This window comes from Martes martes, assembly GCF_963455335.1.
Source record: "Martes martes genome assembly, chromosome: 5".
Lineage (NCBI taxonomy): Eukaryota > Metazoa > Chordata > Mammalia > Carnivora > Mustelidae > Martes > Martes martes.
In genome coordinates this window covers 86,722,185-86,735,380 of record NC_137892.1, presented here as the reverse complement: position 1 = coordinate 86,735,380, position 13,196 = coordinate 86,722,185, and the positions used below count along the sequence as shown (strand labels likewise).

Genomic DNA, 13,196 nt, shown 5'->3' with positions numbered 1-13,196 from the left:
CATCTTCCAAAGAATTTAGACCAAGTTATTTTGCCTAAATTATTTCTATATTTCCTATGAAAGTGATTTTTGTTTTATTTGCCTTCATAGCTACGGCCTATATTGTCACACATGTTGCTGTTTCTTCCTTATTAAACCTGTGTCCCTTCTATTGGCATTGTGCGGCTCTGAAGTATCCATTGCTGTTCTGAGCTGGGGCTATAGCAGCAGACAACACAAAATCCAAAAAACTTTATGGAGCTTATTTTCTGGGAAGAGAGAAAGAACTGTACCTTCCATGTGCCAGTTTTGTACTCAATACTACTGTATTCTAATTATCTTTTTCTGATAATGTTGCCTGAAGTGTGGGAGGTGTTTTTGGAAATTTTTGATTAAATTAATAAGAAATGAAATGTTATCCACACATATTTGTCTGCAAATGGGCATATTAAGGTGTATGTATATATTGTGTCACACACTCCTCTCAGCTAGGTAACCTGGTTTAAGTTACAATTCTGGATCTCAATTCCTCATCTGAAAAATAGAGATTATCATAGTACCAATATTACCAGGTACATATTAAATGCATATAAATAATTTAGCATGTTGTCTGGCACAAACTAAGCACTTGACAAATGATAGCTAATATTACTATTATTAATAAATTTATTTTACTTTATACATAGTTGCCCAATATTCTGCAATAGGAGAAGATCAATCATTGTGGCCCCCATTTTGTTTCATTCATTTAACATTTGTTGAATATCATGTACCAGACCCACTGTGGCAGATTGTTTTTTTCAGACATGGCTATAACAGTATCTCCCGTTCTGTCACTTCCCCACCTAGAGGCATAGTCTCATTCCCTTCCCTTTGAATCTGTGAGAGATTGTGACTTGCTCATTATTGACAGTGGTAGAAAATTGTGACTTCTAAGGCTAGGCCATAAAGGGTGGTGCAGCTTTCCCCTTGTGAGATGGGGCATTCACACTAGAGTCCTGAGACTGCCATGCAGTGAGGAAGTCCAAAGTCAGGCACACACAGAGCATGTGGAGAAGCCCTGGGCCTATCCAAGGAGAGGGAGCAACTCAGCCAACCACCCTTGCTCCAATGCCTGTCACCATCTGACTGAGAACAGAGGAGACACTCTAAGATGGAACCACCCAGCTAAATTCTCCCCCTGATTCCTGACCCACAGAAATTATGAGAGAAAATAGAAAGATTGTTGTTTTAGACCGTTAAGTTCCAGTGTGATTTCTTACGTATCCATAGAGAACCAGAACACCTACCTTTTAAGTGCTCAAAATACAGCATTAAGTAGATCTTTCTCATCCTTGGCAAGTGAGGAGCAACTATTTTCAGGGTTTTCATTATCTATCCCATAGCTGTTTGGGCCTGCTCTCAAGTCTAAATTTGTAGCTACAACACCAAACAGATCACACTCATTCATTCCTTTCTGCATTCAATAAACCAATCAATTTATTTCTCAACATAGATGTCTTCTCTGGCTCCTGGGTTGGCAATTTTTCCCCGTGTTCCCCAGCACTGAGGACTTCTCCTGTCTCACCACGCAGCGCTATTGCTTTTCCCCCGTCTCTCCCACCGACCCGCAGCAGTTAAGTTCATTCTGTTCCTCATCTTAGTATCCGTATCATCTAGTTTAGCTCCTGCACACAGCAGACCTATTTAAAAAAAAAACAAACAGGAAAACCTTAACTGAAGGAGAGCCGCTAGTTCCTGGACATACAAAAATTCACTCAGGGACAGTCCTTATCCTCCAGGAGTTCACAGTTCAGCACTAGGCACTGTGGGAACCAGCGTGACAAGTGCAGTAAAGTGAGCTGCTTGGTTTGATTCCAGTGGTGGAAGAGGGACAACAGGGCAGCGCCCTCGGGGTGGGAGGTGGGGAAAGATTTATTCATTTCTTCCACACATATTTGTCAGTCACCGGAGTACGAATATCACTCATAGTACGTGGTAAGCTCTAAATTTTTGTTATTGAATGCAAGCCGCTGGTCTAGGTGTTGGGAATGCAGCAGCGGACAAGAAAACTGCAGTGGTCTGTGCCCTCGGGAAGCTCAAATGTATCGAAGGACAACAGGCAGGACGTAATTATGTAAAATTGTGCTAGATGCCCAGCAGGAAAACAACAGGCGGCTGAAATTCTCCTAAGGATGTTAGATCCTTCAGCTGGGGGCAGCCATGGGCGGATTTTGAGCAGGAGTGGCCACGAGGGGGACAGGCTGTGGGGGGCGAGAAGACTGCAGGCAAGAGAAGCTGGTAATTCAAAGATGCAAATATTTTCTGCTTGACTGGAATAAGGAGCGTGTGTTTAGAGTTGACATGGTGGTTCGGTGCGCTCGAGGTTCTCCCTGGGTAGGGAGCTGCATTTTGAGTGAAAGCTCGATTGCCCAGCCGTTGCAGGGCGGGCTGAGGGGAACTGCAACCCCAATTCCCAGCTTTTTCATGCTAGGCATATTTAGGGTCCTCTGTTCCCCAGACCTGCAGAAGCACCACCTCGGGTTCGAATTCGGGCCACAGTAAGTCAACAAGATCCGGAGTGGGAAAGGCCCATGCACTGCAGCGATCTCCCCTTTAGCACCGGGTCTGCAACACCGTGCGGGCGGGAGGGGGCGGAGCTTGTGTTGCGGACCTAGGCGGTGGCGTGGACCCGCCCCTTGCTCCATGCCCCGCCTCCATGCCCCGCTGATTGGATCAAGGCCACGGAAGGGCCGGGAGTCCCCGGGAGGCAGGGGGGTCGGGCTGAGGCGGGCGTGCTGATTGGTCCGGCTGGGATTAGGTCACCGCTAGCAGGTTCGAGCGGCCCGGACGCCGGCGGGGCTGCTGAGGCTGCTGTGAGAGGGCGCTCGAGGCTGCTGGAGAGCTATCAGGAGAAGGAGGCGGGGAGGCGGCGGCTGCACTCGCTCGCCTGCTAGCTCGCTTCCCGGCACCGCTGCGGGTCCGTCGCTGCGTTTCCTGCCCGCCGGCCGCTCAGTGGCGCGCCGCCGGAGCAGCCGCCCCTCAGCCGGGTACCCACTCCGGTCGGGAGTCGTGCGCGCCGGCGGACACCGCGCGGAGGGCGAGCCGGCGCCACACCTGTGGAGCCGGCGGGCGTGGGGGGTCCCGGTCGGGGTCCCGCCGCGTGCGTGCTTGGGGCTGCGGGCCTCCCGGGCGCTGGGGGAGGCGCGCCCCCCGGCTGGGCGACGCGAGCACTATGGGGCTCCCCGCGCTTGAATTCAGCGACTGCTGCCTCGACAGCCCGCACTTCCGAGAGACGCTCAAGTCTCACGAAGCTGAGCTGGACAAGACCAACAAATTCATCAAGGAGCTCATCAAGGACGGGAAGTCACTCATCAGCGCGCTCAAGAGTGAGTGTCCCGAGTCCGGCGGGGACGGGGCCCTGACTCGTCAGGGCCGTCGGGCGGCTCTCGGCCCTGGGCGTCCGCGCGCCGGCGGCTGCCGTTCCGCCCTGGGTGCACTGAGGGCCGGCTGTAGATGCTTACAGTGGGGCGAGAAGGGTTCTTAGGATGGGCGAGCCAGCAGCAGTCGACGAGGAAGGGCACCGGCCCCCCGGCCGTTGGTGTTCTGGGCTGGCCGGGAGGTGATCGAGGGCGAGCGGGGCTCTGGGGCGCGGCGGCTGGGTGTGCGCGGCACACAGGTGTCCCAGGAGCCGGACGCCTGTGCCTGGCGCGCCGCACCCGGTTGGGAAATGCCGTCGCGTCCACCACGCCGGCTCCCTTGGGTGAACACTCGCTCACCCCTGGGTACCCAGCCGGGGAAGCAGAACGTGCCCTGCCAAGGGGGCGCTACCTCCCCTCAGGAGAAGGCGGCTCGGGATTGCTTCGCTCTCAGTCCGCCAGTCCGCCCGGGGCCGCCGGGTTCTCCGAAAGGCACCGGCGCTGCCAAGGAAGGGCTGGATGGAATGGTTGGTTAGCTCGCGGTTCCGGGCGGTAGCGGCAGCCGGTGACCCAGGGCCGTGTACGTGTGCAGGTTGTGATTCTTGGGTTTAGCAGAAGGTGACAGCGGTGGGAGTACAGCATCAGAGTGTTCCTTTACTCTAAACCGTGGGCGAGGGTTTAAAAATAGAACGAACATATCCTGACTCTCTCCCTCTCCCGCTCCCTCGCTCTCCTTTTTACCTCTCCCATTATCCTTGAAAACTCAAAGGTTTTAAGGGAATGTCCTCTGGCCTCACTCAGAAAGCAGAAGTTTAAGCTCATCCTTCAAGATTCTGGAGCCTTTTGTAAAACCATTTTTACTTATTTCTTTTTGGTGGGGGGGGGGTGCGGAGCGGGGCGAAGAAATGAGATTTGCATTCTCTGTATGATTTTCTCTTGACTTTTGCAGAGCCAGAGAGTTTGTCCTGGGCAAACAAGAGTGTTCTAGGGATGAGCTCCTTGGATTGTGAGGTCGTTTTTGGTGCCTTGTCAATCTGCCCGTTTAAAAATAGTTCGGTTCATCTTTTAGTTTTGAGAATCAGGAATGACGTGAAGGAAGATAGATAGCGGAATTGTCTTTGACTTTACTTTGCCTGTCTGTGTGATGAATTTCTTAATAGGCCATACCTTTCAGCTAAGACAGGTTGCCCTGACTGTGTGGGGTCCTACCTGTGAAAATTCTTCCCAGGCCTCTTGAAAGGAGACTTCCAGAAATCAAGTGCCTGAGATGTCATTTTTGTGATCCTGTTGCCTCTAGAAATGAAAAGGGAGTTAATGGAACCCCAAGACAGCAATTGCCAGTTTTTTGGGGTGAAATACACATGAAATTGTGGTGTGAGGAGGTTCCTCAGAGGCAGGGTCTCTGATGAACTGAAGCCTATGAATAACTCTTTCTTTCTCTGTGACATTCCTTGGTTCAGGGAACACTCCACCCTGGGTTTGGAGTAAGTTAGGAGCTCCCTCATAGATTGGGCCCACGAATTTTGACTGAATCTCAGGCTGAGTTTAAGTGGGCTTCTGCTTCATTCAGCAAACTTATGGAGTGTCTGCTGTGTGCTAGGTGCTGCCCTGGGCCCTGACCATGGAGCAGTGAGTATTCTGTTCCCCTGTGGTTACAGAGACTGACCCCTTGCCGGTGAATTATCTCATATTATTCATTTTACAAATGAGAACATAGGCTTGGTGGAGTCACTAGTCCAGAGCCACACAGCTCCAGCAGTGGGGCCTAGTTTTGAACCCTTGCATGGTCTGAGCCTGAGTTGGAGTTCCTGCTAATACAGAGCTCTTAATCCTTTCCCATCCTGCTTACCCAGAAAGGACCCTCTGGACCAAGCCTGCTAGATTTTGGAAACTGCACTAGTATGTCTGTCTTGAGTATGCGTAGGGTGTGTTTGTATGACTGGAAATTTATTTGTTGCTACTCTTTTTTTTTTGCCAGGGGTAAGAATTCCTTGGGTAGGAAGAAATAATGCAGCAATAGGGCTTAAGAGTTATTTAAGTTGTCTAATGGAATGGAGCAGCCCTGTAACTTGGGGGAAAGACTAGTAAGGAACTTATTGTTGTAATCTCTGTATATCCAGTTGTATGTATTAACTATGCTCTTTGCAACTTTACTTGAATAGGTAATGTGTGACCTCTTCAGGGGAAAGGGTGGAGTTGATCTATCACTCTTTCCCAGATTTCAGGCATTCCATTATCATTAGGTGCTTGCTACAGTGTGTATTACTATCTTAAGATTTGTGTACTATTTTTTTCTTCTGTTCCTCTTTCTTACTACTGAAAATGTAAAGTCAGTGTTTTTAAAACTAATTACACAAAATAAATATGTAATTATATAAATAACCCTGGTTTAGATGATTTATAGTCTTAGCCAGCTATAAAATTTTATGGTTTTATTTTATAATTAGTATTCACAGAACTTTGGTTTTGGGTTTCCTTCGTGTGTTAATTTGAGGCAATAAAATTAGCCTTTTGGGATTGCCAAAGTTCAGCTGGATCATTGTTATTACTACTTTTATTTTATGCATGAAGAAACTGAAGATCAGAGAGGTCAGTAACCTGCCCAAGGTGACAAAGCAGTTAGGTGTATTTAAACCCAGGTTGTCTGATGCCAAAGTCTGCGCACTTAACCCTGAAGTAAAACTGTTGTTGAGGTCAGTTGTCTCTTGAATCCCCTTGAGCGTCTGATAAATAACCCCCTTCAAGTTTTTGCCTGGAGTCTAAGACTCTGCTGTGGATGCATAGAAGAGAAACAGTAGAATATTTGTGACCTGCCTTGGTAACTCTTTGTCAGTTTTTTTCTGTCCTGTTTTATCCAGGTCTTTTCTGTGGGTGCTCGTATGCCCAGGATTGTTCTGTACCCTGATGAATCAGTGTTTCAGTTGGGAGGATTTTGTATGTTCAAGACTTTCTATTTTTCTGTAGAGGTGATAGAAGCTTCAAATGAAATTCAGACTTGTGGAGTTAAGTTTTAACATTTCTTTAGTTCAAAGCTTAACCCCATCACTTACTAGTTGACTCTTGACAAATCACTGAACCTGAGCTCCTCCTATGTAAAATGGTAGTAGCCACCCTGATCTTGTGTTGTGAGGACTAAACGAATCATTGGTTGTAAAGAAGCACTTAGCTTGGACCCTGGTGCATAGCACTGCTCACTTGCTGGTAACTATAATCATCTTCCAGGATTCAAGGTTGTCAAGACTCAGAGCAAAAGTTAGTAAGAGTAGAGGTATATTTTTTGGTTTGGGTGCAGGGAATTAGGCTTATGCCTTCTTCATAATTTACACAGTTGCGTCTGTATTAACCACTGGTGGGAAGAATCCTGGTAATCCTGTTTGTATAATGTGGTTATGACAAAAAAGTTCCACAAATTAAAAAGAAAAAAAAAAGTAAGTCTTCCAACATACTTCCTGTTCCTAATAACATTTTGGTAACTTAAACTTTCAACCTTCTTGATATATTAACATACCCCTTCAGTGGCAGGGCTGGCTGCCTCTCTCTTGCCTTGCAGAAAAACCTCGCAGAATGCTTTGGACTTCATGGCTGGTCTCATGGACCCTGTGGCAAACCAAATGTGGTTTGACAGAAGTGAAAGTGAATTAGGCTGTTGGTTTTGAGGAGTGGTATGGGATTTCAGGAACTCTTTCTTTCTATCTTGAGAGTTGTCTTATGGATTTGTTGCTGTATATTTGGCGTCTGCTTTCTGAGATAGAATGAATACCCTTATTCTCTTGTCTAAGGTGGGAGGGTTGGGGTGAAAATTCAAAATTTAAAAATATCAATTCTTTTAAGGTGTAATTCACCCTACCATATAGTTTACTCACTTATAGAATCAAATTCAGAGGTTTTTAGTACATTCATAGAATTGTACAGTAATCCCCGCAGTCTCGAAACATTTTCATCACCCCAAATGTTCACTTGGGACATTCTCATCACCACCCCAGTGGGAAATTCAATTCCCACTGGCAGTCATTCCCCATTTTCTCCAGCTCCCCCTGCCTCTATCCCCAGCCCTTGTCAACCACTAGTGTATTTTCAGTCTTTATGGATTTGCCTATTTCGAACATCACAGGTACAATTTTAGTAGTTTCCTCCTAGGTAGTGGTGACCAACTTTAGGAATAGAATTTTTTTTTTAAATTTAATTTTATTTTTTCAGTGTTCCAAGATTCATTGTTTATGCGCCACACCCAGTGCTCCATGCAATACATGCCCTCCTTAATACCCACCACCAGGCTCACCCAACCCCCACCCTTCTTACCTCCAAAATCCTGTTTGTTTTTCAGAGTCTACAGTCTCTCATGGTTCATCATTGGAATTTCAGGTAGAACTTTGAATCCAAAAACTGCTTTTTTCCAGGGGGTTTAACTAGGGGTGAGATCCCAAAGATGGAACAGTGTCCCAGGGCTGGGAGAAACCCAGGTATGCCTTTGTGTTTCAAATCCATGGGCAGGGAGTAGATTTGTTTTGGTTCATGGTACTGTGATGGATACAGAGGAGACCAAGATAAAATTAAGAATCTAGCCCTTTCCGTCTGTGAACTTTCAGTCAACTTGGGCAGGGTATGTGCTGCTCCATAATGCCTTACTTTGGGGTCTTATCCTGATGGGTGACATACAAAATGAAGCAAATGCATTTATATTTCTGTTGTTGAGCCTGTAATATTTATGAGAATTTTTGGAGATGATGTGTTTATTAGGTCCCACTTATAATTAGGTCCCTTTTTTGTTTATAAGGTCCCTCTTATAATTAAGAGACTATATTTTTATGGCAGTTTTTTAGGGCAGTTAGCAAGTACATGTCACTTTGCCAAGTGTCTACATTGTCTCATTCATCCTTATCACCATCCTGTGAGATGAATCCTCTTACTTTTCTGCATCTTAAGAGTTGAGTAACTTATCTAAGTTCACATAGCTAGGAAGTTGTGTAACCAGGTTTTGAACCTGGCAATAGACAGTAGGGCCTTCTCTTGAACATGTCTCTTCTTTGCCTTCAGTAACTACACTGGTAGTGAAGATGCAAATTCTTCATAGATCTACACCCTAGAAAGGAGAAGCATGCAGCAGGTGCTAGGTTAAGTAAAAATATTGTCCCACTGGTTTTTCAGACTCTGAGACCTGAGTAGGCAAAGAATAGCTAGTATTTTGTATTGTGCTTTGGAGTTTTGTGTTCCTTTCCATCATAGGATTAAAGATAGGATAGAATGGCAAATGAGGGTGTCTGGCTATCTCTTAGTTTTATGTAACAGTAGAGTTTCCCTTTGGATATGCACTGAGTGATTATCAGTGATTCTTTTTTAAAATAATTTTTAAAATACTTTTATAGCATTAATTTCTTTTTTTAATTAAAAAAATTTAAATTGAGATATCATTGATATATAACTTTGTATTAGTTTCAGGGGTACAACATGATTCTGAATTTGTAGATGTTGTGAATGATCACCACAATATTCTAGTTAACATCTCTCCCATACGTTACAATTTTTTTTCTTATGATGAGAACTTTTAAGATCCACTCTCAGCAACTTTCAAACATATGCTACATTATTATTAACTATAGTCAATATGCTGTACATTACCTCCTATGACTTATTTATTTTATAACTGGAAGTGATTCTCTTTTAGCTGGGTAATAAAGCATCAAACAGGAAGGCCAGAAACCTGTTCCCTGGTCTGATTTGATGTAAGATGAATGGTTTATCCTCTTTGCTCGTTAAAACGAGTAAAAAAAAACAAAAATCAACATCGGGAGTTGCATGCTTTATTATTATTTTTTCTGTTTTGAATTTATTACTTTTTGTTAGAGTTGTATGCTTGAAATCATGTCACACTTTTGTAGTTCTTGAGATTTGGCATAGGCTTTTTGCATTAGTGAGATGAGCCCTTCATTCGAATGGCCTCCCAGAGGATGTTCATTGCCAACCTGCTTTGTTTAGGAATAATTATATTACTTACAAAATCCCAATAGGACAAATGGATATGGAGTTAGGTAGCCAAGAGGTTTTCCCAGTTCCTTTGCTTTGCTTTAGCACCTTGCAAATGAAAAAAGAAGGCATTTCCTGAATATTTGTAAATGGTGGTAATTTGTAATATTGACATTTGGAATATTACTCATACAAATATAAACAACAATAAATTATATCCAAATATAATTTTGTAGTTTTTATATAACATTGACTGTAAAAAAAAGTTCTTCCACGTTAATCCATTCTGTTCTCTACTGGGTTGAATAAATTGCATCTTATCTATAGTTCTCAACCTACTGACAAAGGTTTAAGGTCCCTCTTATAATTGAGAGACTGTATTTTTATGGCAGTTTTAGGTTTATAGAACAATTCAATGGAAAGTATAGTGCGTTCCCATATAACCCCACATACCTATTCTTCTCTATTTCCCCATTATTTTTTTTTAAGAGTTTATATATTTGAGAGAGAGAGCAAGAGAGCATGAGCAGGGGCAGGGGCAGGGGCAGGGGAGAGGGGAGAAGCAGACTCGACACTGAGCAGGGAGCTCGAAGCAGGAGTGCATCCCAGGTTATGCCTGGAGCCAAAGGCAGATGCTTAACTGGCTGAGCCACCCCGGTGCCCCTCTATTTCCCATATTACTGAAATCTTGCATTAGTGTGGTGCATTTGGTACAGCAGTTATATAGTGATATTAACTGATCTCCGTGGCTCACATTAGGGTTCACTCTTTGTGTTATATATTCTGTATGTTTTGATAAATGTTTACTAATGTGTATTGGCCATTGCAACATCATACAGAATAGTTCCACTGCCCTAAAAATCCCCTTTGTTCACTTACTCATTCCTATGCCCCTATTCTTGGCAGCCACTGCTCTTTTTACTGTTTCCCTAGTTTTGCCTTTTCCAAAATGTCATATATTGTGCTTGGAATCATAGGGTGTTTAGCCTTTTCAGATTGGCTTCTTTCATTTAGCAATATGCATTTAAGATTCCTTCATGTCTTTTTGTGGCTTGATTGCTCATTTCTTTTTATCATTGGCAAATATTCCTTTGCCTGGATGTACCATATGAATGTATCCATTTATTTATTGAAGGGCATCTTGGTTGCTTCCAAATTTGGGCTGTTATGAATAAAGCTGATACACACATTTGTCTGTAGGTTTATATGTGGACATAAGTTTTCAACTCATTTGAGTTGAAATACCTGGGAACACAACTGCTGGATCATATGGTAAGAGTGTGTCCAGTTTTGTAAGAAACTGCTATACTGGGGCACCTGGGTGACATTTAAGCATCTGCCTTCAGCTTGGGTCATGATCTCAGGGTCATGGGATTGAATCCTGCATAGGGCTCCCAGCTCAGTGGAGAGGCTGCTTCTCCGTCTCCCTCTGCCCCTCCTGTCCGCTCATGCATGCTCACGTTCTCTCTCTCTCTCTCTTTCTTTCTCTTGTGCGTGTGTGCTATCTCTCAACTAAATAAAATCTTAAAAAAAAAAAAGAAAGAAAGAAACTGCTAAACTGTCTTTCAAGGTGTTGGACCATTTTGCCTTCCCAGTAGTGAATAAGGAGAGCTCCTGTTGCTCTGTGTCCTCACCAGAATTTGGTGTTGTCAGTGTTTTGGATTTAGCCATAACAGGCATGTAGGGTTGTCTCATTGTTTTTTAAATTTATGGTTCCCTAATAACACAATGTGGAGCATCTCTTCATGTGTATTATTTGCCCGTTGTGTATCATCTTTGGTGAGGTATCTGTTCAGGTCTTTTGCCCATTTTTTAATTGGGTTGTTTGATTCTTTTTTGTTGAGGTTTTTTTTGTTGTTGTTTGTTTGTTTTTTTTGTCATGAAGTACAGATGACACAAAATTTACCACTTTAATTTTCTGTAGGTGCGCACTTCCTGGGTGTTCAGTAAATTCACAGTGTTGTATAACCAGCAGTGCTATTGCTTCCCAGAACTTTTTCATTATCCCGAACTGAAACTTTATACCCATTAAGCAATAACTCTTATTTTCCCCTTCCTCCAGTGCCTAGTAGCCTCTGTTTTACTTTCTTTTTCTATGAATTTGACCACTCTGATTACCTTATATTAGTGGAATGATACAGTATTTGTCCTTTGGTGTCTGGTTTATTTCACTTAGCATAATGTCTTCAAGGTTCATCCATGTTGTAGCATGTGCCAGAATTTCATTCCTTTTTATGGTTGAATATCTTATTTGTTGGGCTTCCTTACCAACAACTATAATTAAAAAGACTATTCTTTCTCCTTTAAATCATAAAAAGCTCTTTTTTTGCTCTTCATTCCCCACCCGCCGCCCCCCCCCCCCGAATGATCACTAAGAGTTGGAATTGACCTGTCAGTTTATCGTGAGTGCCTGTCATGAACATGATGTTTATGGTTATTTCTTTCTTTCTTTCTCTCTTTTTTTTAAGATTTTTTATTTATTTATTTGACAGAGATCACAAGTAGGCAGAGAGGCAGGCAGAGAAGGAGAAGGGAAGCAGGCTACCCACTGAGCAGAGAATCCGATGCGGGGCGCAATCCCAGGACTCTGGGATCATGACCTGAGCCGAAAGCAGAGGCTTTAACCCACTGAGCCACCCAGGCACCCCAATGATTATTTCTTTCTTTAAATATTTATTCATTTATTTTAGAGAGAGCGAGGGAGCACAAGCAGGAGGGACAGGGAGAGGGAGAGAGAATCTCAAGCAGACTCCACATTGAGCGTAGAGCCCAACAGGGGCTTGATCTCACAACCCTAAGATCATGACCTGAGCAGAAACCAAGAGTCAGAGGCTTAACTGACTGTGCCACTCAGGCACCCCTCTGGTTATTCCTTTTAAAATAGCCATTTGTTGTAGGTCAGCCTGTTTTGGGGTAATTGTTTTTGTTTTAAAAGCTTTGTTGAATTAGAAAATTCACCAGTTTTAAGTGTATAATTCATTAATTTATAGTTAGTTTACTACTACCAGTCCTTTCCAGTTTTAGAACATTTCTGTCACCCCAAAAAGGCACTTTTTATTCTTACCTTAAGCCTCAGACAACCACTAATCTACTTTTTCCTGTCTCTGTAGACTTTTCTTCTGTGAAAATTTAGGCTGAATGGAATCATACTATATGTGTTCTTGTGCATCTGGCTTCTTTCAGTTAGTAGAGTGTTTTTAGATTAATCCATGCTGTAGCATGTGTCAGTGGTTTATTCCTTTTTATTGTTGAAGAGTATTCCATTTTGTAAATCATACTTTCTTTATCCATTCACCATTTGATGGACATTTGGGTTCTCATTTTTGGCTCTTATGGATAATGCTGTAATGAAGATTTGTGTACATGTCTTTGTGTGGACATAGGTTTTCATTTCTTATTTCATTTCTTTTGTAGGAGTAGAATTGCTAGATTCTATGGTAAACTTAAGTTTAATTTTTTTTTTAAAACCTGCCAAACTGTTTTCCACAGCAGGAACATCCTTTTAAATTCCCATTAGCTTTGTACAAGGGTTCCAATTTCTCTACATTATCACCAGTGCTTGTCATTGTCTGACTTTTTTATTGCAGCCATCCTAGTGGTTGTGAAGTGGTTAATCTTGGTTTAAATGTTCATTTCCCTGTTCACTAATGATGATGAGCATATTTTCATGTGCTTATTGACCACTGGTACATTTTTTTTGCTGAGATGTCTATTTAGATGTTTTTTGTTGGACAGTGTTTTTTGTTTTTAAAGATTTTATTTATTTATTTGACAGAGATCACAAGTAGGCAGAGAGGCAGGCAGAGAGAGAGGAGGAAGCAGGCTCCCTGCTGAGCAGAGAGCCCGATGCAGGGCTCG

At 43.5% G+C, this 13,196-nt stretch overlaps 1 protein-coding gene across 3 annotated transcripts in view; it reads left to right on the top strand.

Moving 5' to 3' along the window:
• The first annotated feature begins 2,874 nt into the window (after window positions 1-2,874).
• Window positions 2,875-13,196, top strand: part of ARHGAP26 (Rho GTPase activating protein 26) — a 437,763-nt gene continuing 427,441 nt past the window's right edge. For all 3 annotated transcript variants that reach the window (XM_080803878.1, XM_080803877.1, XM_080803876.1), the window contains exon 1: window positions 2,875-3,347. In XM_080803878.1, the coding sequence (XP_080660004.1) occupies window positions 3,194-3,347 (154 nt within the window). In that variant the 5' untranslated portion in view covers window positions 2,875-3,193. The remainder of the gene's footprint in view (window positions 3,348-13,196) is intronic.